The sequence below is a fragment of the Protomyctophum bolini genome, assembly GCF_963924005.1.
Source record: "Protomyctophum bolini genome assembly, chromosome: 20".
NCBI classification, from domain to species: Eukaryota; Metazoa; Chordata; class Actinopteri; order Myctophiformes; family Myctophidae; genus Protomyctophum; species Protomyctophum bolini.
The window spans coordinates 9,025,665-9,052,722 of record NC_137881.1 but is presented as its reverse complement, the minus strand read 5'-3'; the positions used below and the strand labels follow the sequence as shown (position 1 = coordinate 9,052,722).

Sequence of the window (27,058 nt, the reverse complement as noted above, 5' to 3'; positions counted from 1 at the left end):
GCACTGTGTGAGTTTGAGTATACAGTAGCACGGCCTGGGTGCGGCAAATCGTGTGGCAAACACTGGGGGAACCACTGTATATGTTACGTTGCACTCCATCTCAGAAGCCCATCGCCTAGGGGTCTAGCGTATTGAAATGGGGGATACACTCTAGCATTGTCGGCAGATACGGACAATAAGCCTCTCCGACAACACGTACTACGTGCTTATTGTGTGTTTGTGTGTGCGTGCGCATGCGTGCGTGCATGAGTGTGTGCGTGCGTGTGTGCATGAGTGTGTGCGTGCGTGTGTGCATGAGTGCATGTCTGTGTGTGTGTTTGCATCCCAGAAGATCCAAGGAAGGGGAAATGCTAAATAGGCAGATTCAGCCTAAACCTATTTTAGAATCTGACATCATAGGAGACTCAGCGTTAGTGCTGTTGCTTGGGGCCCTGGTTCTTAAAGAGCCCTGTTTGAGACTCTGCATCATGTCAGGAGATACTGCATAGTACTGCATAGTATGGTAGGAATTAAATACCCATCTAGTAACAAAGATAATTTATTACAAGTGCTAAGAGAAGCTAGTATAGATTAATTCCTTTTACCACTTCAAAGTAATAGTTCCTGAGAATGTGTGCGTGTACGTTGGGAGCAAGTTTTACAAAATATTCAACAAACAAGTTTCAGTAAGAGAGCAGTTGTTGAGAGCTCAAAGGAAATAAAAAGCCCCAACTGAGCTTCATGAGAAGAATTTCAAGAGATCAATAATGAACTCCTATGTGAACTCGCTGTAGAGCCGCATAGATTAAGCAGATAATTAGGTCATGGTTGAAAAAAAAGGAAATAAAACGGGCTGTATTTAATGGAATAGGCGATGTTCATTTGAATGATGCAAAGATTTCAAACAGCGGAAGGTTTCAATATATCAGAAAGCCTGGATAAGGCCATATTGCCTAATAGGAATACACAAACAATCTGAGCAAGAAGTGTTTGATACTTATGATACAGAATGCATGGACATTAAGGGGCGATTCACACCATGGTCCCGGGTGCGCACTCGGGACCACTTGGCAGATGTTATGGTAGTGTGAATGATGCGTACCGTTCCCGGGAGCGGATCGCCCGACCGTCCCCGGGACCGCATGGGGGGCGGGTCTCTGGACCGTTGAAGTGTATTCAGATACGGATCGTACCAATGTGAATGCATGCGTACCTAAAGAAGGAAGTGGACTGGGTTTTTTTAAAGAACGTGACATAATCTCTAGTCGACGAGCCAAGCGTCAACAAACAAAAAACACACAGCCGCTGCACGACGCGTAACACCAGCGCATTTCTCAACACCGCCCGTCTCCTGTTGAATCTGCGTATACGCGCAGCACCGCAGTACGCGCTAATGTTATTCTGCGGACTACACGTGGCTCTTGGGCTTTGCTTGGCATAGTTTCCAAAGTAAAACAAAATAATAATAAGAATAATAAGAAAAGTAGAATCCATAGCAAACTAATATCAAACACGACACTGGAGCACAGAACTGACTGACACAGTGAATAGCAGGCAGGCTGACAGTGAAGACGCATGCCTTCGATCAAACCCCACTCTCCATGGTGGTGGGTGCCAAAAGATATTGTACATATATATATACTGCAATATGTAAAATTACAGTAGTTTTACACTTGCTCATGCTCAGACGACATTTTGTAATCAGGTGTAGGCTATGTACCGAACATTTATCACATTTGCTATTAAAAGGTTACCAGACTTTCCAGGCTTGGGTAGGAACATTGTTCACTTCAATTCAAAAGATGTCTGCTTAGCAGGAATGCACTGATGTTTTTACTTGTTACCACTTACTATGGCACATACACTCTAATACCTTTAGCACTTACCCTGTTGAGCAATCTGAGAACCCATCGTCAAATAAATAAAGGAAAAACAGCACCCTCTTTTGTCAACAGTCTGTCTCGAGAGACTACTTTGCAGAGAGACTTACAAAGTTTAACTTTGTAAGTCACTCTGCAAAGAGCATCTGTTAACATCACATTGGACATTGCATGGTTTGATACTAGACATCGGGCATTGCACACTTATAATGTACATTATCTCCTATTTGTTTTGTAAACATGTGGGTCGTGTTGGGCATCACAGTACATTTCGTAATTGTTACAAGTCATTTGTTACATTTATAGTATTAACATTCATTGTCTTACGGGTCATACAGTTCCAGGAGAGTATTTTCTTTTTGCTTGATTTGCTATTGTTTTTTTTTTCTTTTCCTTAACTTTTCCTCCTCATCTATTGCACAGACAGTACAACTGTAAAAGTATACCAAGCCTTTCACTGCAATTTGTTCAAGTATAACTATGAGACAAATAAAGCCTTGAACCTTGAAATGTGGAATAAAATATAATTGTAGTGTTGTATCTGTTCAAGTGATAGTCTTGTGTTGTGGCACATTTTCCCCTCTAGGTTACTTGACTGTCACAGAATGCTAGAAAGGAAGACATTTGGTGGCCTGTGCTCTGAAGTGCACCTGTGGGTCAGGTCGGAATGGAAGGTGATTTGATGGGGTTTGATGGACGCAGCTGGGTTGCACAGTGAGCTCAGGGGGGGTCAAGACTCAAGACAGACATGGAGGTTGCGGTGAAGAGGGGGTTGGGCTGGTGGGTGGGGGTGGTGGTTGGGGAGGGGGACGGGGGTGAAGGTTACCTGAGCGTGTAGCGAGGAGGGGTAGGTGAAAGCGGGTGGGAGGGCCTGCGACAGCTCCGCCGGGTACAGAGGGTATGACGCCCACACATCGGCAGGGTTGCTGGGATAAAGAGCGGGCACTGTGAGCTCATCTGTGGACAGAGAGAAGAAGAAGAGGAGGAGTGGGGTGAGGAGAGTGGCCAGTGGATGGGTGGGTGGGTGGCTGAGAGATAGGACAGGGTGGAGGTGATAGCGGTGGTGGTGATGGTGGTGGTGGTGCTAGTGCACCGTGAGTGAGTGTCAATGTCTGTAGTCGTTTCCTCTTATACCCCATTTATTTTGTACAGTACATACAGTACAGTGCAGTACAACAAGATATCAGTGGCTGTTTTTGACCTTTCTTTCTTAGAAACGTGAGGAAACCTCTTCAGACAATATTGTGATTGGTGCCCTTTAAGTCAGGAATAGAGATTGCAGAAAGAGAGAGAGAGAGAAGTGCGTGAGTGGAAAGAGTGCATGTGATACTGATAGTGAAGTGAGTCAGAGTTTTATCATCCAGTCAGAAAAAAAGAAAACTCTATTTTAAGAATACAAACATGGGAATCAAGTTGACTCAAAATAAATTCCTTAAAAAGCACTGAAATGCCAATATTTCTTGCAGTGCGCAAACTGCGCATATATGTGTGTGAAGCATAACCTACACATTTAGTCGCCAACTGTTTATCAAGGCAAGATCTGGGGGAAAATGGACGATTTAACAACTTCTTATCAGGAAATGAGAGCCATTTCCCCCTCCTCCTGGTCGTTACGTCATGGATTCATTAATCGCTTCCTTCTCTACCCCCGCTGGGACCCAACAAGTGCACGCCCAGGCTCTGGCAAAAAGATCCCAGATAAGAGCAGTTTTTGGTCATTTAGGAAGAATGTACAACCACAGCTGGCCTATGTTCAACTGTCAGTGTGTGCTTCTAGCAGCATTCTTAACCGCCTGACAAAATATTTAACTAAAATGTAAAACAAAGTGCAGAGCTACAGAGGCACATTCCACACAGGTTTACATCTCAAAGGGTACGTCTACAAATCCTTGTTACCGTGGCTAATAGAACATGCACAGTTTATAAAACACAAGTGAATGTGTACTATTAACCTCTATTTTTTATTTTAACAACATTAACTGACAAAATGTACTGTGTCGTGGATAAAAAAACAACAAGAATTCAATCCATTTTGAAGGCTAAAGAACACCAATACCGATAGCTCAACGTCACATGGTCCAAATACTCTCCTCCTCTGCAACGTCCCAAATACTACACCGTTCCATCACCTGTTGCAACCAAACTTTTACACAGTGAATTGACACTTGCACCAGCATCGAACAACAGACGGGAAAAACAAACAAACAAACAAACAAAGAAGAGAAGGTCACACAGGACAGACGGTAGTAACAAGAGGAGCACTCACATGGATCTCTACTGATGAACTGTGGGCCAGGGCTCTGCTGGTTAGGAAGGGGGTTGGGAGTGCCAACCAGCTTGTTCTTGGCCATCTTGGTGTTGGCCTTGGCAAATTCCAGACGCAGGGTCTGGGGGATCTCTGGGTCAAAGCGGACCCCCTGAGGTCAAAACAAAAAGTTGGTTACTTTTTTGGTTACTTTAGAAAAAAAGTTCTATATCCTAATTTTCACAATTCATCCTTCAATACAAGACTACCGTAATACAGCTCCTCATAATTGTGTCAAGAGCATACAGAGGTTACTGTCAAAATTGGTTGACATTCTGACAATCAGTCACTAAATATCGGCATGAGCCAATGAAAAACCCATTTTGGGCGGAAAACCCTTTTGGTGTTAGCATTATGTTATGCTTTAGCGATTGAAAAATAGCAGATCTACAAGCTCATAGCGCAAGTGGCGTGCTACGAGCTTGTAGGTCTGCTATTTTTGAAAAATCGAAGAACCACTGACATAGAAACATAGCTTTTTCAGAAAACTGTCGGATGTAGAAGACATTTTTAGAATCTGATCTCAGGTCAAAATGGGTCAGTCGACCACTAGTCGTGACTCATGAGATTGACCAAAAAGTAAACTGCAGTGCAGTGAAAGAATAACGATGAATATAGTGTCGGACATCCAGCGATGATAACTTTGCTGGGGAACATTCTTGTGGAGGACCGAGGAACAATAATAAAAGCAGATGCAGATGTTTCTTCAAGCCTGTCCTGGATGGCTCAGGAACTGCAGAATGTGGATGAAGAGTGGTGGTGACACCAGCAATAGAGAGGGGTGACACAAACCTGGCTGTCACACATGTCAGGCGTGCCACCGTTATATGATCCAGAAGATCCTCATCAGTCTCTCACTCTCTCTCTCACTCACTCTCTCTGTGTGTCCGTCTCTCACCGCATTGAACTCTGTGGCCGTAACTTAATAACACAACCTTAAATCCTCCGATTGCTATGACATGCACAAAGCACAACCACTTAGACGAAGCCAAAAACCTCGAGAAATTCCTGGGATACCATTGTTAAAAGGCATCCATCTTGTAGGAAATGACACGCTCAGCAGGGAGTCGGGCCGTCGGTTGCAATTCACTCCTGTGATCTCTATCAAAATCTCGGCAGACAGCTGAGCAAAAACATTTTTTTATTACCTTTTTTACCTCTGGTCTGAGTCTAAAAATATGGAACGAGAAACGAACCGGGCATTTGCTTGCCAGGTCAGCTATCCACAAAGCCCAGTAGAATTTTGCCAGTGGCTATAATAACCCTCAAATCAACCTCCTGTTTGAGATCTGTTGGCAAAGGAAAAACCTCACGGAAAAAAAGAAAAACGTTTTCTAGTCAGATCAAAAAGAGAGAAGCAAAGAGAAGTTTCTGCAGTGAGATATGCCCGATTTATGCACCATCATACGATGTTTTCACACTGCGAAATAATCTACAAGCTCACAACAGTTATAAAATAAGCATGAGTGAGAACGCATTATGCGGGTCGGCGGCTCTCCCTTCAGGCCCGCAGGAGAGAGCCGAGCCAAAAGGAGCAAAAGGATGATGGTTCTCATGAAGAGGAGGGAATTAACTAGGATTGCTTTGGCTCACAGGAGCCGCTGCCTCAGCTAGCTGAAACTCTGAAGCCTGGGTGAGGTATAATAAGGTACACTACACGGATCTAATGAGGCCTGGGCTCATTCTCAGCTTTAAATCAGGTTGCAGAGGAATCTTTGAAATTTGTATTCGTTATGATTATTATCCAACCTCCATTTTTGGAGGGGCGCTCGCTAGCCCCCCACCCCCCTAGTATGCACAACTTTTTCTTCAATGTTTGTGTAAAACACAAACATTGAAGACAAAAGGCGAGGACAGAAAAGTGAAGACGCAAATTGTGACGGGCCGGCGTGATTGAGTGGGAGATGTGCCATAGGTTAAGCATCGCATGATGATTATGCCACGAGGGACACCTGGGAGATGTACCATAGGTTAAGCATTGCATAATGATTGTGCTACGGGGGACACCTGTTGTATAAGTGGCTGGTAGAGAGAGGAATAGCCTTGAAAAACCTACGGACTTGGGGAAAAAACGACTTGAGAAAAAGGACAGGAATTGTGAGTGGCCAGAATCAAGTCCTGTCGGCCGGTGGTGTGCCGTTTGTTGGTTGGACAAAAATCCTCTCTCTCTCCATCTATCCACCGACATTGAAACAACATATTGATACTATGCTCAGCTTTCAGGGTTTGAGTAAACACAGACATTGAAGACAAAAGTGAAGACGGAAAAAGTGAGGATGCAAATTCTGCTTATCATTGGGTGTGGGTGATGATACTGCATGTGTACAGTAGATACTGCATGTGTACAGTAGATGATACTGCATGTGTACAGTAAGTGTTAAACGGGAGAATTATAGAAATGTGTTGAGTCATGCGTGAATGACTCTCTCTTTTTATTTTCTTAGTGAACTCAGTGACTGTTTACTCTCTTTTTTTACCGGGAATATTATGCAGGAAAAATATCAAAGTGAAATGTAAATGCAGTATTGCAGTAATATCCCCTCAACATACACGCCAAACAAATACTGTGTTCCTCTCTCTCCTGTACTGTAGTGCAATATGCAGATAGATGTTTGCAAAAAGAAATCTGGCTTATCTCCATATGACCCATGGGACATAGCCCTTGCTGAAAACAAGAGCACTGTTTAAATCTCTGAGCAACTGACTGAACACACACACACACACACACACACACACACACACACACACACACACACACACACACACACATTTCCCTTACTCCCTCATCTGTCTTTGATGCACACAGATAACCCAGTATTTGAAGGTTGACAGATTCTGCGAGTATTCATGGTTTCACTTCATCAGGATGATTACATAGATCTATTTCTGTGGCAGAGGGACACTCAGAAGTTTAAGAAACGCCAAGAAAAGGTAAAGTATAATGTTTATGTACACATCAAATGAAAAAAAGGTGTGGAAATAAAGGCACCGATTGCGAGGTAGTCCTTACTACTCCTCCTTACGGTGTTGAAGTTTGACTAAAACCCAGCAAAGATGAGGTCAATTTTGAATGAGTCCGTTTCATCAAGGCTTTCTAGGAAGCTCAAAAGCTTCTTTTTTTTTTAAATACGAGATTAAATTCAAATCCCAAATCAATGCCTCCTACTTATACTGTATGTGGAAGAAGTTGCTAATTTGCCCTCGCTAAATGTGACCTTGTAAAATCTTGCAGATGCCAAAGGCTTTATTTTACTATAACTACAGTAGCTGAAGCTAAAAGAACTGATCGATATACTCCTATACAAAATGTGTGTGTTGTCTGTGTTGCTGCGTACACACACGCACACGCACACACACACACACACACACACACACACACACACACACACACACACACACACACACACACACACACACACACACACACACACACACACACACCCCTTCTTAAAAACTGCCTCGTGGGTGGACCTTGGATGGGCGTCACGTTACTGTAGAGTTTGATTCAGATGTTTTAGCATTTTTTTATTGAATGCATAAAACAACATGTAGGTCTCAGTCCATTTCTCAGTAAATACAATAGGAGAGAGGTTGTTCAGTGCGTGACACTTACATTCAAGGCATTCTTAGCCGCCTCTGCCTCTGACCGGCTGTCAAAGCTCACAAACCCCACCGGCTGGGGAGACAAGAACACAAGAAGGAAACATGGTTTAAGGCACAAACCTGAGTCTGCAATTCTGCCTGAGTGACATGGACATGGTTTGTTTATGGAGGGAGGGGGGCAGGGGGTTATATTCATTCTGTTATTTCTCTCCCATCTGCCTCGCTCTCCCTTCCAGTTTATTAAATCGAGAGAGAGAAGATGGAGACAGTGAGAGAAAGAGAGATTGAAGCAGGGAGGGGGAGGGGGAGAGAGAGAGAGAGCAAGGGAGGGAGGCAGGAGGCCTGCAGAGAGTTCATCTTTCAGGGACAGTGTTCTGTTCAGCTCCCCTATGTCCAAATACGGGCAATAGAATAGTGAGAACCAGAGAGTACTGTATATGCAGGAGACAGAGAAAGGAGGGAGGGGGGTAGAGAACAGAAGGACAAAAACAAATAAGGGGGCTCAAGGAAGCAAAGTGAAAGAAGGAAAGAAAGAAAAAAAAACAGCTCAAAGTTTAGAATGAGGAGGGAGAAAATGTGAAAGATGGATGAACAGAGAGAGAAAGAGAGAGAGAGAGGGGGGGCATCTTAAAGACTTCTGAAAACAGGCCCGCCGACGGCAGAGCAGGAACACTAAATACAGTATATCTCTTTTGTACGTCCTGCAGTCGCCGATTTGAAAGGAGAGCAAGCATGACACAGATACAAAGATATATACTGTACATGGCTTGTACAAGCTTGCCTTCCCTGAATAAAGAAATCATTACTGCATCGGTCGCTGCTGTGCAGCCACGGGAGCTGCTGCCACTGTCTGATATGGGATTCTTCTTTTAATGTACAGTACGTGTTTCGAATTGTCTGCCCTCAAAACTTATTTCTGTGGTCTTGAACAAAGGAGGCACAGATTTTCCAGATCCCCAGTCCCCCCCCCCCCCCCCCCCCCAAACAAACAGACGGCAGGGGAATGGGGGAGTGGAAATTAAGATATGGGGGGGGGGGGGGGGGGGGGTTTAAGAGTTGTTTCTGTTGTTCTCATGAGGCTGTGCCACACCGTGTGCAATCTGGTACGCTTTCGAGGGTTATGGGAATTTTGAACAAGTTGAACAGGAGAGGGAGAGGGAAAACAAAGACGGAGACAGAGTAAAGACGTCAGCAGAAGGAGAATATAAATAGAAAAGGGCCCGAGATCTGGCTCTTGCTATATATGGAGTTGGCCATGTGTTCCGAGTGGATTGAAGAGAGAGAGAGATCGATTGATTTAAGTCATTGTCGTTTCCATTAGTCAGGGTCAGACCGTAGAAGCGCGAGAGCATGGGAGAGTGGCTAAAATACTGTCGTACAGAACCACGTGAGAACTGTCCACACAGTATGAATCATATACTAAGTCTGCGATGCGGAAAACTGCGATTTTCTATGGGAACGGAGGGCAAAAAGAGAGGAAAATACAGGGAGAAAGGCTTACGGTTACGGGCATTCACTCACATGTAGCCATATCCTGATAATGTAAAGCTACTGAATAAGAACTAACATTAAGCAGGAATGTTTTATAAGATGAGAATTAAATTGAAGGTGTTTAGGTCTTTAATGACTTTAGCATGCCAAATTATAAACTACACTTACTACTACTAATACTACTACTACTAATCATAATCATAACCATAACTATAACAGGAACAAGAATCTTTCAAATTGTATGAACATTTTTCAGCCTTTTTGTAATGCCCTAAATGCCCAAACTAGAGACGCTAAGTTGAAAGTGGTTAAAAGAGCATGGACGAGTCAACGACGTGGAAATAAGGATGGAAATATCTGACACTTCTGTTCATTTCATCCAGCTGTTTTATACAGATGAATGGAAATGATCAGGCGATGATAATCATAATAATGAATTAGTATCTGCTTAATAAGTTAGTTTAATTGACTGTTCTGACAGGAATCTGCTATGTTAAATCTATAAAAGAAAACCTTCCATGAGGATGCAAACTTTTTTTTTATTCACATACCCAGCTTTCATTTGCCCTGGATAAGGGGAGTAATAAAAGGACTGCTAACGCCAAAAGCCATATTATTCAATTCAATTAAATTCTAGGGTTGTCGAATAGGTTGATTCGTCACCATTTGCACTGTCACCATCAGCGACCTCGCGTCGTCAGTGTGCCAAACATCAAACACCAGGCGTGGTTTCTGTGGATGGTTTGGTAGAATTAACTGCTGAGGAGACACTGGAGCTTATCCAGGCACAGAGGAACTAAAACACAGATCAGGAAACGGCAATATTGTACGCTACACAGAACGGCTGCATACCAACAAGGGGCGAGGCTTGTGCCAGTAAGCACCTGCTGCGTTCCCTTCCCTCTCCACACACTATCAGGGAGTCCCAGTGGACAACGGTTCCTCATTGACAGCAAAGGCAGTTTTGTTGTTGTTTTGGTTTATAAAATTATCACCCCCACATTCGTTGTTATCCTCGCTATATCCAACCTGAGGCGACGACAAATGCCCGGGTGATAATCTCTATACCGTATGTATGAAGTGATGTAATACAAACTGCACATTTGTTAAATTTGTAGTGCTAATTAATTCAGTTTCAGCTTCACCCATTTGATGGCTGCTCAGATGATTATGATAAGCGCTGGGAGGGGGGGGGGGGGGGGGGGGGTGGGGGGGATAGGAGCTAAATGTCTTGCTCAGGGACAAGTATTACTGGGCGATATGGGTGGGCGAACTGGTGACCTCCTGATTACTGTTACATGGTACCTTATCTAAAGAAGTTGTCTTGTTATTGATCAAAATGTAATGTGCTATCAAGTACCCTGACATGATGCCGAATTGCTTAACTCATGGGCACGGACACATGCCAACTGAGCTCATTTTCAATCCTCGTGCCCCTGGGGCTAAACATTACTGTCAGTACCACTCTTGTCAAAACATTCGCTTTGACACCTCAAGATTCTTTCCCCATCTCTTCCTTCCCTTCCCTACAACATCCCACTGGAGCAGATTGTCTTGAAGTTGACTACATGGCAGGCTATTCTATTGCCAAAGGCAAGTTGCTGCAACGCTTCCTATACCCCCCCACTGCGGAAAGTAAACCACGTTCCTTGAAAAAGAAAAGCTGATGTATTTTTCTATTTAAGTTATTCGCTAACAAAGGGTGCTAACTTGTACGTTTTCTTCTGTACTAAGCAGGGACGGGCAAACCCCTTCAGAGGGGTTGGGGGGGATTAAACGAGGCGTTGATTCGCAAGACATTGCGTAACATAAAGCAGATGATAGCATGGTGACTGACAAGAGTGATGGACTCATTCTGTTGACTAGTACTTATGGAAACATGGCAGCACTGCACCAGTTATTGTTAACATACCTGTTTTGAAGTGAGTTTTATCAAGGAGCCTTCGTAACCCTGAAACAAGAGACCAAAGCAGAAATCAAAATGGTTACAAAAAGGATAAATAAAAGATAAATGTATGTGTGGTTCTTAACCCATTCTGGACAGGAATCCCTTTAGGTGTTTTAAGCATGATGTTATACTTTAGCTATTGAAAAATAGCAGATCTACAAGCTAGTAGATCTGCTATTTTTGAAAGAAATCGTGAAAATGTGGTGCAAATCTTTGAATATATATTCTTTCAGAGCGAACGTTTTTTACTCAAATCTTTTGCTTATAGGGGGTCCCTAGAACAACATATTTTCAGATGGGGTTCGGCAGCAAATTACATGTATTTTTTGTGGTCCTTGACATGCAATAGTTTGAGAACCACTGATATAGAAACAAAGGTTTTCTGAAAACTGTCTTTAGAAGTCAGGCCTAAATGGGTTTTAAAGTGGGGTCCATACAGCGGAGCCCCACAGGTCGTTGCTTGGGGTTTCCCAGCAAACTGTAGAGGAACCGTTTTAACCACTTTAACTCCATTTTACACTTTAGCTATTTGAAAAGCACCGATCTACAAGCTCACAACACATTGCCATGTGAAGCGCTGTGAACTTGTAGATCTTCCATTTACAAAAGATATTGTGAAAACTCTTGAACTCTTCATTTTGAAAATGTTTTAACACAGTAAAAGGCACAATTAAATCCCTTTCAGATAGGGTTAAATACACATTACACAACGATGTGGGGGTCTTTGCTAATAATCTTCAGAGCAAAATTTCACAGAACCTCAGGGCATGTCACGAATCGCGATATAAATGAGCAACGTGCAGTGAGCCACTCAACATAATTATACATATGGTACAAATGGTACATTTCAATGTTGTCGACAAGCAAAGGCTCCAAATGTACGGCAGGTTCATAACTGACTACGAGTGGTCCTGTCATGGATCATAGAATCCTTATGAAAACCATATGCTCTGGGCTGTTGAGCATACGTATACCTGATCGTATGAGATTTATGGCTCTCAACACTCATGATATAATCATATAACCCATTTCCACAGAGTACATACCATGGGCATTATCTAAGCGAGGGATTAGATGCATAGCAATTGACCCATTATTATTCACTTCAACGGCACCGTTCCCATGCCATTAGACCACATTTCTCTGGGGCAGGATCCAAATAAACTTCAAATAAATGTCACAATACTCTCCCCTCAACCTGACTCACTTAAATGAACCCATCCACTGAGCATAAGATGAAACAGATAGTGTAGAGCTAGTATCATAGGCTACATGCCATTTTCCATTAGCCTCCTTTAAGCTTTCTGTGGATCAGACTTGATTGAACTTCACGTCTCGGACACTTGAACCACAGTGGGGTTTTTCCACATGGCCATTTATTTCATCACCATTAATGGAGGTCTCATTGACCGCTGGACGGAAAGCTGCTAAGAATAGCTGCACACACACAGCCATCCATTTAATACATATAAACATACCTTAAATGGTCTGAACAGGAGATACAGCTCCCGCGGCTTAATATCCAGCGGTAGCCCGCTGACGAATAGCGTTCGGACCTGGGGAGAGAGAGAGAGAGAGAGAGACAGAGAGAGAGAGAGAGAGAGAGAAAGACAGAGAGAGAGAGAGAGAGAGAGAGAGAGAGAGAGAGAGAGAGAGAGATCATGTATTTTTCATTAACCTTCACTAGTTATAAATAGCTTCCCAGTGCACCTGACACTAACATATGAGGTTGTGACGGAGGGCACAAAGAGGGACGTCTGGAACTGTCTTGTTCAAATTGTTCTCTTGGCTGAAGGGTTTTGGCCACACACAGGGTGGAATGTACTGTAGGCTCCTTTTGGAATTCTGCAGGCCGATAGGGATGTCTCTTAGCTCCGCAAACACACAAACACACCCATGGGCCCGTCACACAGACACACACACACACACACACACACACACACACACACACACACACACACGCCTTTTCTAAGTGCATGACGTTCCTACGGCGTACCGAGTTTTACAGCAAACCCACCCCCACAGTTTCAGTTTCGCCCTCTTGTTTTGTGCCTGAACTTTTCAACTTCAACAGCGAGCTCACTCTGGAGGCGAATTATACAATTCATGTGTTAGCTTATAGAGATACATTTGTTTACCCAGGCAAGATTTGCTAAACGCATGAAAGCTCTTTTTCAGCAACGCCCTGCTTCAAGCTGGGTCAGATTCAGGGAATTACATTAAGATGAATACAAAAGTTTGTCTGGATAGGAAATTGTCATCTTCAAATATAGTGTTTGTGCACCGAGTGAATCTCCAGTAGGAATATGTAAGAAATGCATTCAACCCAAGAAGGCTTAAGAAAAGTAGCAGAACAATTCAGTATGTAAAAATCACACCCGTGTGAAGTGAGGGGCGCTCTTATCATCTTACAGTGTTGCAATGATGATGTAAAACAAACGGTGACAAAACAAACATCAAATTCTCTTTATTGTCAATGGCGTTTTTAAAACAGACATTGAACTAAAAACAAACATTAAACCTGTATATAATACAAGTTTTCTGAGAAGAATCTCTAGATTTTAGAAACCGTTTCTAGTATTTAAGATGCATTTACAAAACTGATAGAAACGTTAAAACCACAAATCATACTGAATATGCTTCTGGTGAAATCTAAAAGGCCTAATATTATTGTGAGATGTAAAATGGCTCAGTTCCTGACTTAATAACAAAATTGCACAATAATATTGCACAATTCATATCCATACTTAGCAGTCACATCATGCTCCAAGCAGGAACCAATCCATCTCCCACCATGGAACAATCACTAATTCACAATCATAACAGCATCATAAGGACATACATAGCCTACGGGGTATACTGTAGTCACAGTGTACAGCAAAAATAAACTTGTCCACTCTAGTCTAGACAAAACTAATTTGTGTCAAAAAGGTGTAGTGCAATCTATTTTTGACTGACAGAAGTGTCCTTAAAAGCACACTGTATATTAGAGAGACAAGCATTTGATGTTGAATTCATGCATACAATTGATGCATATTTTATATCTGCTGCTAGTTACTAGCAGCAGATATAATCTACTAGTAGATGTGTTTTCTTGTTTGCGCAAGAGACTGCAGAAAACTGTCACAAACTGTATTTATATTTGATAATTCTTTTGGTATTGTATGTCTTTTATTTTCACAAAGTTTGCACAAAGGTTTGCACAAAATGATATCACCCAACCTTATATACCTCTGCATCTCTGTAAGTACAGTAAGCCTGTGATGTAGGGCTGCAACTATCGATTATTTTCTTAGTGATTATGCTATGGATTCATTTTTGGATTAATCAAATATTCGTGAAGCATTTTGTTTTGTTTAGTTTCTATATCAATGAATTGACACAGAAAATGTTAATAGATTGTTTTTATATATATTTGACTAAATTGATGAATCTTGAATAAGCACTTTTCTTTGGCGCACAACAGTGTCATGAAAAGAAATAGCCAATAGTCAATCTAGCTCACAACGCATTGCATCATGTCATGTTGTAAGTTTGTAGAACTGATTGTCAATATTTTTAGCTATTTCCGCCTATCATGACAAGAAGAAAAGGTAAAAAAAAAAAAAGATTACAAATACATTTGTTTGTTTAACCGCTTCACCCCTAAACTGAAGTTGAACTTGAATTCCTCGTTGTATGTGCTCGGATTACGTCCTCATTTTCACGTTCACCACCACCGTTGTTGGCTTTGTGCCCGAGCACTGCAGACGATGCGTTCACGGATCACAACAAACTAAACGGTGGCAAGGCAGTGGCTTAAAATGGAGCTATAAAAGTGAGAGTGAGAATATTTTGACCACCAGCAGCTGCACGTAAAAACTGCGGTGGTAGACGTCTCGGAGTCAGACGGACCTACAGCAGTGAAAGTCACAGCACAGATTTGCCGTTCAAATCTCCCTTCTGTGTGAATAGGATGGGATAGGTTAGGTGTACGCTACTGTATTTGTTTGACGTATTTTAACGTCATAATGGTGGTACCCGGAGAGCCAAATATTTTCTGAGGTGGTACTTAAAGGTTGAGAACCACTGACAGCATGAAGAAATAAAATTATTAATTTCTACCATCCCATTCAAATATCTATTCACAGTCAAGTCTCAACATAAGTTGATTGCAAACCCGCTATTATATTTCCACTGTGTTGTATCAAGACGGAGGAGAATTCACAATGTGAGGCACAATCAGAGTGTTGAACAACACTCTGCTCATCCACAGAGTAACCTGATCCACATCAGCGGTGCCGAAATGGAGACAGAGAGACACACAAACAACGATGCCTAGCAACAGAGGGGTTCGCCAAACCAGCCACCCAGCCGCAAATCCCTGCGGTGACTTTCTCACCTTTAGTCGTTATCTTATCAGTGACACTGAGCCCTGCGGAGAGCTAGCTGTCACTGGGCTCTGTCAATGGCAGCCGGGGTTAAGTAAACTATTTCATTGTTTTTTATCTTTTGCCAAGACTATAGGTGGGACACTCACTGACATGGTATTGTTGAGGCCAGTGAAACCATAAAGCACTAATACTATCTCTCTCTCCGTTTCTGGCACAACAGCGCCCCTACTGGTAGTCAGTCATACTGGTGCTCATGAACACATACATAGGTGAACCAACACATACTGTAGTGTAGGTGAACACGGACATTGCTGTTCCTTGGAGTGGTTGCACCACTCAAAAATAAATCTGCTCAGGTGTATTGTGTGTTGTTTGTGTGTGTGCAGCGCGCGTATGTGTGTGTGTGTGGAGGGGTGATGGAGTTTGGGGGGGGGGGGCCTGGGGGGGGGTATAATGCCAAGTCATGGGGTTTGGCACCAAATAGGATGGAAATTCTGAGGAATTTCCATTAAGGACATGGGCTGTGTGGATTGCTTATGCTCTCGCCATGGTTTCAAAGACGTCATAGCGATTGCTTTTCCATCACGATATCAGTGAATATTCAGGTGATATCCTTCTCCAAAAAGAACCTTGCAGAAGAAGACCCTGGCACAAATACTAATAATATGTTAAGTCATTCGTCTCAGGCTTGCCAAGCTGTATTCGATTTCACTGTTTTTTTCATTAATCACTACTTCAAATACTAAGAGTCAATAAGACTTCTGGAGAGCATGGGTACACTGCACAAGTTTAAACAAACTAAAACTAAGATAAAAGAAATGTTCGTCAACAACCTTTTTTCACAGGCGAATACTAAATAAAAACTGAGCTATGAAACTAAGACTAAATATACTTGTTAATTTCGTCAACAAAACTAAAATGTTAGGAAGGGACTAGTGGACATAAGAGATCCACTATAAGTCATTTTACACTTGGTTGCATGCTGAAAATAGCAAGCAATCCACCGCTTGTAGATCAGCTATTTTCAGCAAGTGTAAAAACGGCATGAAGGCCCGCCAAAATTTAAAAAATTGTTGACTAAATCTGCTGTAGATTTAGTCGACTAAAATCTTGTGACAACACCAAGACATTTCGGGTGACTAAAATGTGACTAAAACTAAATGATAACTATGACCGAGACTATGACAAAAACAACAACAGCTGCAACAGACAGCCGGAGCACTCGCAATGACGGGGCAATCCTTGTAGTGTTGGATGGAGGTGCACTCTTCTCATTCCTGAGCCGTCCCTGATGTCAGTTGTTGTGATATATGATCGGCTGGAGAGTGTCCGGTGTGCATGGGGCCGCCGCCTGCACCGTAGATACCGGATGATTCACAGTCAAGTGTGTCAACAGTTCCCCTCCACGTACATACACATCTGCTATCGATTTACGGTATCTCTCTCTCTCTCTACCTCTTCTCTCCCTATTCGTTGATCTTAGAGCACTAGCGTGCGCACGCACGCACGAGCACACGCACACCCACACACACACACCCTCCCCCCCAAAGTGAGATGTCAGGCATTCTCAGAACAGTAAATTATACTGAAGGTCAAGTCAGGAGCACAGGCAAATTTTGTAGTTTCATAAAAAACAAAGATCAAACTTCTGCCACACTTTATAGGGTTTTAGTGCTGCCGTTTTTTTTATTGGTTTGCTCGTGAGTCACTTCTAGGCTTTCCACATACCTGCATTTCCACAGAGCTGAGTGGTCTAGTGATCCCATGAGGTCTTTGAATCATTGACCATTTATGGCATGCTCACGCACAAGCACAGGCACGCTTCTCTATCCAAAACAGCAGCCCCAGCTGAGAACTTCACCAAGAGCCCCGGCCCGGTGCAGTTCCCTGGCAACGCTCTAGCTGTGCCCAGCCCCGGGCCAAAATACATCAGATCCTATTAAGGCCACCTCTGCAGCAGGTCACGGGGGAACAATGCACCTCTAATCAGCCAGCTTTGATTCCTTGTGCCCCCGGATGAGGCCGCATATCACCTTATCGATACTCAATCACAGCACAGAGGAGTGGAGGAGGAAGGGTATAGTCTGTGTTCAAAACAAATAGCACGGAGGTGAGATCTTTATTCTGAGATCCTGAATCGCTGCGTTCCGTGAACCTGTTTTGTCACTTGCTGCTAGTCAGACTGGCCAGAAGGAGGCAGCACTCGAATTTCATAACGACACCCGTTACGTAGCCACTGGTAGCCACGTTGTTGCTGATAATGCAGTTCAGAATCATGCCTTCCTCCTCATTCATGTGACGTCATCTGTGACTGTGATATCTTGACATTTTCAACTTGTTTATAATCACACTCAACAACAATACATGGCCCCCTTGTTTCTCAAACCACTATACTCGGTCACATATTGTCAAAACAGGAAATCATCATAGAGGAGGTAAAAAGGGAAAAAAAACATATACAGTGAGGGGAAAAGGGGGTGGGGGGGATTCAGATTTTACGGGGGCCAGTTTCTAATTGCAGCCGTCCGTAGGTGCCCTTTGAGGGCGGTTTTGAAGGAGTCAAGGGATTTGTCTTAATGACTGTTGGTAGGGATCTGTTGATTCAGGATCTCAACGGGAAGTATGATTACTTCTAGCGCGACAAGCGACGGGACCGCGATGAGCCGTCAAAAAACATAATCTTTGGTTAGAATTGGACGGATTGATTTAGATCAAGAGTTTGATTTAGATCCAGAGTTATTCACGTTTTAGATTTTCGATCTAAAATGGAGGGGGACCACTTTGGATGACGTCCCAAAATGACATTGAATGTTGCCCAACAGGCGCTCCCAGCCTGTGGAGCGATGCGCTCGGTTATGATATCATTAATGTTCCGTCCTGTGATTAAGCTCCGTCCTGAGCGTAACTATTCGATAGGACGGAGACCTGCAGACCTGTCTGTGTTGGATAGAAACGGTTAATGCTGAACGTTGAACAGAGACAGATAAAAAAGGCCAGTCAACATTCTTGCAGTATGTATGTACATTAATAGATTGCCTGGGTCCAGAGTAGACGCCACCCACTCCACTGAGCAGACTGCTTCAGTCTAATGATGAGAAGAATAAAGTGTAATAAAGCTAGTACTTATTGAAATAAACTGCATATCCTCTCCGTTATCTCCTCACCACTCTCATCTCCATGCAAAGACACACAGCAGGGGGTAACTGTCTTATTAGTCATCATTCATCTGTCGCTTCTACTGAGCATGCAAAGAATTTACATTTTTGGTGCCTCTCAGCGTGGCAAATTGGCTGGTCCCGCATTGCAACAGACTAGTGGCTCTCAACCTTTTCTGGATCAGGGCCCCACTGAAAAAAGAAAATAATTGTATTGCTTGGATTCCCATTTATCTGTAACACAAGGGAAAATGATCTTAGTGTTTTGGCAATTATTTGGGGGCTCATTTGCAATATCCCCACTCTGCAATAGGCTGTACGGATAATCTGGCTCAGATCATTAATTATTTTTGAATCTCATTGCTGAGTCTTTCAGCAGTGTTGAACGTAATGATGTGCTGAATTCAGATGGATCTTTGATTGTGCTCACATAGCGAACCTGACTATACAGGTCAGTCTACATATAATGGCAGGCATTGACACTTAAGGGTTGCCCACCTGCCCCGGGCAGGTAAATAAAACTTCCGGGCAGGTGGAGTTTGCTTTCAGGTTGCCCGACCGGGCAAGTCCTGGTTTCAGAGACGACACAGCCATCTACACAACACGAGATATCTAAACACCTGAACGTAGCCAGAGCGCTCTGTCTTCTGCTCTGTGGAATGTGAAATAAGAGCACCGTTGACCTATAAAAGGTGCCGTTTTCACTGTTGCTAGAATTAAAATCAGACCCGTCTGAACTGAGTGGTGCTGTACTGGGGCCAGCCCGGTTCCGGTGACCTGCCCCGCGTCCGAAACAGTGGAGTTACCGCGTGGGGGTCACCAGGCGGTCCCTCTACTGTACTGTACTGTCACGTTTGGTATACTTGTGGGTGCTGGGCGACTAACCCGACTCCGACGCGGCAGTATTGAGTTCACAGGTTCCCTCCTACTACCTCAATCTGGTCTCTCTCAAGCAGATATACGATGAACCCAAACCAGCAGGGAAAAATCTGATGTCTCCATAATAATTTAGAGTTGTAGTCTTGTTAGGTTGTGTTTACATGTGCGCTGTGGCACAGCTTCAATACATCAGCAGTGGTTCTCAACCAGTGGTCCCTGAGGGGGTTCCAAGTGGTCCCCAGCTAAATGATGGAGAGTTGATAACCAAATGGACCTTTATACAGTAGATCTTTACGGGTCCCTTACAGGTCTATTTGGAATAATGGGCCTTGATATGAAAAACCACTGCACTACAGTATTGCACCGGTGTAAGCTAGGCCCCAGTGGCCCCTAAAAGCCAGCCTGAAGATCTTTGAACAGACTTGACATTGCCAACAATAGGTCTCACTAGTGGGGCCAAAACAAAAAAGACAAAGTTGCCATTTTGGCCTGACGGTGGCGATATGGGGTCATGGGGCCACTCAAATGGCAATCCAGCCAGTAGTTTTGTGATGTCCAATAGACATTAGAGACCCATTTTTAGAACCACCATTACATGCTGATTTACTAGACTGATAATTGGTTAACTGCATGACTGGTCTACAGCGGAAAAACTCAAGTCAAATATTCACACTGGTTTTAATTGACCCTGTGACCTTGTGTTGTGTTGTGTTGTGCGTGTGTACATGAGCGCATAGCATGCGCATGGCCAAGACAAAACGGTTATTACTGCCTATTTCAAAATCTGTTCAAAACAAGAGAACACTTCAATGCATACATGCATGCACACATGCACAGTGCACACACACACACACACACGTACCAATTGCCTCCAAATTCATACAACCATGATCCGTGCAACTGTTCAAATCAAAGCGTTACACACACGCATACACCTGACTGAGCTCAGGGCAAGTTGAGTGTCTTGCGTCACTCAAAAGAACTCTGTTCAGAAGAAAAACAAGCTAACTGACAGACACCCTCTCCTCACTATCTCGGTTGGTTGTCACTGCTCTGCTTTGGTGTCACCCCCCCCCCCCCCCACACACACACACACACACACACACACACACTCACACACGCTAGACAATGTGAGGAGACTGAGTGAGGCTGCAGGCTTGCTATAGGTGTCAAACGACCATAAGCGGATGGCTTCAGTTAAAGTGAACATTAATTACCCGGGTTGAACGGGTCATGTGTCAAATTCTGGGTCACGGGTTAGGGATTTGTGCCAGGTTATAGTTTCATTTGGGGAGGTCAAGTAACTGTGAGGTAGAACGCTGTGTCATTTTAGAAGGCAGAACGTTTTTTTTTTGTGTGGAACTCCCACAAGTGCTTTGGACCAACAATTAGCGCTCTGTTAAAGGGTCTGTAAATGTTCCAACAGGTTGACCTTTAAAGGCATTTAAAATAAATGACCTAGGAAAGGCAAGAAAGTGCCCACTTCGTCATGTTCTTTCCTTCTCTACCCCTCAGACTCTTTTCTTCCCCTCCCCGGTAATGGTTTTACCTTATTTATTAATAGGAAACCTGGCAACATTTTCTACAGACCATGTCCTTTCCCCCCCCCCCTCACCTTGACACCCATAAGAGGTCTTTGTATCACATCAGTCTGTCTGAAGAAGACATTGTTGACCTGCAGTGAGCCCGTCCGTTTAGATGAAGAACCCATTCACAGCTTGTCACGTGCACATCGGAAGGACACTGTGACTGTCAGGTTAGGGATCATCAACAGTCCTTCAAAGTCCCTCCACTCCCTTCCATTCGTGTGTCGAGTCTCTAAAAAAGCTTTTTTACAAAGCATTCCATGGCACTCATTAACACTGACTAATTGACCAAATCCACAGTGGCCACCCTTTGTTGCAGCTTCCCCAAGCGGGCGCCTTATTGTCTCTTGTTTAGTTTTCAGGTTGGGCGGGCTGAAGCAGAGCAAAACCAACACGAGACTCATCTATGGTCTCTCAAAAACTAGTCTAGTTAGCCTAATCACTTTGAGCCCAAAACTTGAATCCCTATCCGAGTAGATCAGATTTGGGATTTTCAAAACAAAAAAACAGCATTGGTATCACTCACCCAATCTGTTTAGATGAGGAAATCCAAGCTCTAATCTGGATCAAATCATCAAAACGGGCCATAGCACAAGATAATATACAATATGCAACATAAAAAGATTACCAGAGCAAAACACATAAATCAACATAAATAATATTGTAGATTCCACACTGACATAAGGACATTGAGGCTCTTTGGATACAGAAATATAAACACACAACAGTGTCTAAGTGTTTCACGTCAGGGCGGTGCCAGAACGGTCAGTCCCTCACATCGTTATGCGACATCTCAAAATGTTTGTGATGCGGATTTTGTGTGTGCAAAAATCAACTTCGATTCCATTCTGTTTAACAGTTTAACCGTAAATGGTATGTTGTCACTTTGCCATTTTTGACAGCAGGATCTCAATGGCAAAGGCACATTATTGTTCAAAGATCACGTCAGTCAATTCTATAATTATTGTTAATCAGTACATAGTCTAGCCACAGGGCAAAAGCTATATATTATTACCATTGAGTGTAACACATCCTTCACAAGCCAACTTGCAGAACGAAGTTGCTAATCTTCTGTGTTTTGACCTTGGGCGCTGGAGACTGAGATGTTAGCTGCTGCTGCTGGAGAGGTACAGGGCTATGGTGGCTATCAGCTGAACAGTGGGAGTGAGAGAGAGAGAGAGGCTTCTCCATGTTACTGCCCTCTCGCGCTTACCCTCCTGTCTTTAGGGCTGTTCTCATGACCATAAACGGTCCTTCTGTTCAGAGATCTCAGGGTCATGCCTTTAACTAAACTTATGGGTTGATAAGGGATAAGTAGTTTGTCTACTGGGACAGAAAAGAGACGGGGGGGGGAGGGAGAGAGAGAGAGAGATAACAGAAGGACAGGGGGAGGAAATGGAGATAGAGCTAGATAGAGAGATACAGAAGCGAAAGGGTGCGAGAAAAAAGGAAGGGAAGGAGGAGTGGTAGGGAGATAAAGATGAAGTGTGGGAGGTGGGGAATGAAATGGGCAAGGAATGGAATGGAATGAGAGAGAGAGAGAGAGAGAGAGAGAGAGAGAAAGTAGGCGAAGAGATATTGTATATTGTTGTGTAGATTTAATTTTAGCTCATGAGTAAGTAATGGAAGGGACACATGAACAGCACATAAATACAGCAAGAAACAAAGTAAGCAAAGATGGCCTGATGTCTGAGAAAAGTAGCTAATTCCTCCCCTCGGCTAGCAATAAAATGTATCGCAAAGTGTCAAAAGGCGCGACATCAAAGTCAACAACACAGGTTGTTTGTTTTTTTGTTTGTTGCTTTGGCTTGACATTCTACATGCTTGTACAGTATGCTATTTTGTTTGTTTATTAGATTATTTATTACATTAGCAGGTTCCTATACTAACCCTAAGTCTCGTTTCATCTTCTCGTCGTCACACAGCTGACAAATGGCCAAGATAAGATATCAATTCCCCGGCTTGCGCTATTATAAATAAACTTCAATCTTGCTGGCTCATTATCGATATAACAACAAGTGCATCTGTGGGTGTCCATATATGTCTGCACGTGTACGGCAGGCTGGGTGGGTGTTTGAGGTGATACGGTGTGATAGATAGGTGTGCGTCTCTGTGTGCAATGTTGTGTGTGTGTGTGTGTGTGTGTGTAGTATATGTCTACACTGTCTGGGATAGTGCTCGTTTGTCTACAGTAAATGAGTGTGGTCATTGTGACTATCCGTTAGGTACAGTATACACATGGAGCCAGTACCCCCCAATCCCCACCCTGATAATGTTTCATGTCACAGAGAGTTAACCCATTCTGACCTGAGATCAGATTCATACGAGGTTTCCACTGGACACACACTGGTCTGATTAAGCCATTCTGACCTGAGATCAGATTCTAAAAATGTCAGTCGTTCTTCGATTTTTCAAAAATAGCAGACCTACAAGCTCGTAGCGCGCCACTCGGTGGCGCGCTATGAGCTTGTAGATCTGCTATTTTTCAATAGCTAAAGCATAACATGATGCTAAACCCCAAAATGGGTTCCCGTTCAGAATGGGTTAACCTATCTCTGTGCCCTTTTCATAGACAACACGCACACACACGCCAACCACATGCATGCCCCAGTACGCCGTACACTAAGAGGCCAGCTTCCCCGCGCTGCATCGAGGTTCTCCAGCTGAGCAACTCCCCGCCAAGATCGCCGTCACCGAAAAGGTCACGCTGGTCACATGACCCTGCTATTTGAAGAGGACCTAGTCTGGAGGATACCCAAACCAGGCCATGCACAATCCAATTACACCCCGGGGAGATGCGCCCTCATCATCCACTGAGCTCCATCCACATAGGTGATATTCTGTATCGCTGAAGGCATTTGCAAAGATCAGCTTACATGTTTATGGCCAGACTGTACACTCTAAAGTCAACAGATGTCTTACATGATTCAACGACTCCATGTTATGTAAAGTCTGTTCATGTCCATGGCAGCCGCTATGAGTTACACCATGGAAGAGCCAACTAGGATGTCTGCTCGTGTTAAGCACAAAGTTCTAACCACAACAATACAAGGCATAAAGTGCATTAAGTGATCCGTTACATTTTAGTTGTATTGTAAAGGTGTTGATTGAAGTAAAGCTGTACAGTATCAGCTGTACAGTATAAGTGGAAAGTGTCAGCAATGGCATGGAGGTCAAAGGTGAAGACTAGGGTTCAAATTATCTCTCCGCGTCAACAACAACAACAACAAAAACATTATTTTATGAATACATCTGTACATAAAAGATGGAGATGGGTACGGCTAGCCTAACCTTTGGCGAATGAGGCTTATTCCTGTAACAAATTATATGCTCTGTCATTCTATCGTGTTTCAATTCGATAACTCCATTACGAAACCAACATGTCTGCCATTGCTCTGGTCATGAATCTAAGTGGCATCACTTCAGTCTAGCAGCTGTACAGTAAATGCGACACAGACCTTTTGCAACCACATTATCCCCCCAAGCCATTTTCTTGCAGCGGCCGTCTGAGCGACCTTCTCCTTAAGGCCACTCAGAATGACGTGTCCATACAAGGGCTGGAAACCACAGAGTCTTGAAACTTATCTGGCCATATTCACAATCTAATAGATGGCATGTTACAGACTCCAGTGGGGTACAGGGGGGAGGGGGGTGGTTTGTCGCCAACAATACCCCCCCCCCATTTAGTGACACAGTATGTGAAAGCCTCCAGGACACCTGATAATAAGGCTTTATCAAACCAACACGCGAGATTAGACAAGGGTCGGGGCTGGGCCAGAAGCGAAACCTGCATACCTTTGCCGGCACCGAGACCATGTTTGGTGACCCGCCGGGTCCGCAGAAGATAAACAGCACGTATCATCGAGCTTTAGTGTGCAACATGAAGGCGTCTGAGGTTGAGCAGTGGAGCAGACACGAGAGCCAAAGCTTGCTAGGATTTCAACTGGTGCAAATCAGTGATCCATTGAGCCGCACATGAGACGGCACCGGGCTAACTAGTCCTATTGTTCTGCATGTGAGAGTCATACCAGAGAGCTCGTTAAACTTTGGCTCCCTCAAGGTAATGGTTTACCGTTACTATAGCGCTGTTATGCATAAAGCTACTCAACCTTTTATAGTTCCTGCTTTTTGACAAGGGGAAAGACATTTGGATGTTTTGATGGGCATAGGCAACCGAGCAGTATATAGACTTAAATCTACACATTGAATTACTCAATGAACACTGAAGGATTTATTCCCCTTTATATATACGTTTAGATTAGGTGTACATAATGTGACCTCTATGGACACAGTTGAAATGTGAAAAGTGAAGTTCTTTTGGTTTCATCGTACTTGAATAACCTTAAGAAACTGCAAGTCATGTCATGAGACTTGAGGAACATTTACTCACACATTTGGACTCTAGTGTGTGTGTGTGTGTGTGTGTGTGTGTGTGTGTGTGTGTCTATAGGCATAGTGTGTGCACAGGCGTTTTGAATGTTGGTACAACGGTTCCCTTGCATCCTGCTATTGTTTGTGAGAACATTTTTAAGTGTCGTCGTCCCCCACCCCTACGCCCACACCCACACTTTTAACGCGTGCACACACACACACACACACACACACACACACACACACACACACACAGTATAGCACAAGTTATTTCACATAAATTGGTGCCGTCTAATTTCATGTTAATATACTCTCATGTTAATACATCTAAGTAATGTATAAGACCCTGTCTGTCTGGAACGCTTCCAAACAATTCCATAACCATTAGATTCATCTAACCACTAATGCAGTTTCTAATCACTTTGTCTCTCTCTTTCACTCTGCCTCTCCCTGGCTTTATGCAGTGTCAGAGACCAAAGAATATATACAGTATATACTATAGTCTGCAGTCCCTCTCATTGCTTACATCACCAAGTTAAAAAGCTTCTGCAAATATTTAATTAGGTTTCCAGCTGTCCTTTTCAAACAACACTATAATCCAGTCAACTCTAAATTAAGTGTAGAGTAGGCTACGAAGTGGTGGTTGTTGTCGTATTAATCTCAAAGTTGTTTTTTACCACTAAAGGAGAGAACCAGATCCGATTGTCCCATCTCTGTGCTGGGGCAAAGTTGTGCACAATGTTGTGCTGCTGAAGGGTTTGTGCCTATAGCTAATAATTCCTTCTGTAAGACCTTTATAGGTTTAATTATTTATACAATATATGAACGCTTCAGCGGATTTAAATGCACTCTATTGAGTGTTTGTGATATCTAATAAATGATATAACATAAAATGTTCTTTCCACTGATACATTATCTGCATATCACTAAAAGGGACTGTATCCCTAGTAACCGAAACAGTGTACAGAAAAATGGAATTACATCAACGTGGAATGTTTGGCTATTTAGTTACAAAGTGACTAATGGTACGCAGTGCCGTAATCAAATTGCTCCAAGAGAAATAACTGATATAATCTGATATACCTCCTTATCCTTACCTCACTTGGCTTTGGCTGTACAGACAATAGAGCACTGAAATAACATGTCTGTCATCTGAACACAGATAATGTAGAGCCAATGTAAACTACCCCATGCAAAAAAAATACACCACTAACAGATTTACCAAGACGTAGATATTAGGAAATTGGATACAGGTTGTTCAAAAATAGATAGTACAAAGAAAATAAGAAGGGGGGGGAAAGAAAGGGTGTGAGTAAGGGGAGCCTATATGATGATGTTTAGACTAGAGAATTTTAATTTCCGCCACAGCTAACAACACAACATTCTAGTGGGACAATAACATTGTGGAAATAATGCAAAATGTACTGGAGCCTGCATCCATCCTAGCCGCAATTTGCAACTCTAGAGTTGCAAATTGCGGCTACATCC

At 43.3% G+C, this 27,058-nt stretch overlaps 1 protein-coding gene across 4 annotated transcripts in view; it reads right to left on the bottom strand.

Moving 5' to 3' along the window:
- Positions 1-27,058, bottom strand: part of rbpms (RNA binding protein, mRNA processing factor) — a 40,138-nt gene that overhangs the window by 12,054 nt on the left and 1,026 nt on the right. For 2 of the 4 annotated variants that reach the window (XM_080793007.1, XM_080793008.1), the window contains exons 2-7: positions 12,685-12,762; positions 11,171-11,209; positions 7,778-7,840; positions 4,126-4,276; positions 2,686-2,816; positions 1,082-1,192 (exon numbers count right to left, since the gene is read on the bottom strand). In XM_080793007.1, the coding sequence (XP_080649133.1) occupies positions 1,082-1,192; positions 2,686-2,816; positions 4,126-4,276; positions 7,778-7,840; positions 11,171-11,209; positions 12,685-12,762 (573 nt within the window). The remainder of the gene's footprint in view (positions 1-1,081; positions 1,193-2,685; positions 2,817-4,125; positions 4,277-7,777; positions 7,841-11,170; positions 11,210-12,684; positions 12,763-27,058) is intronic. The other 2 variants (XM_080793010.1, XM_080793009.1) reach the window with 1 other exon arrangement.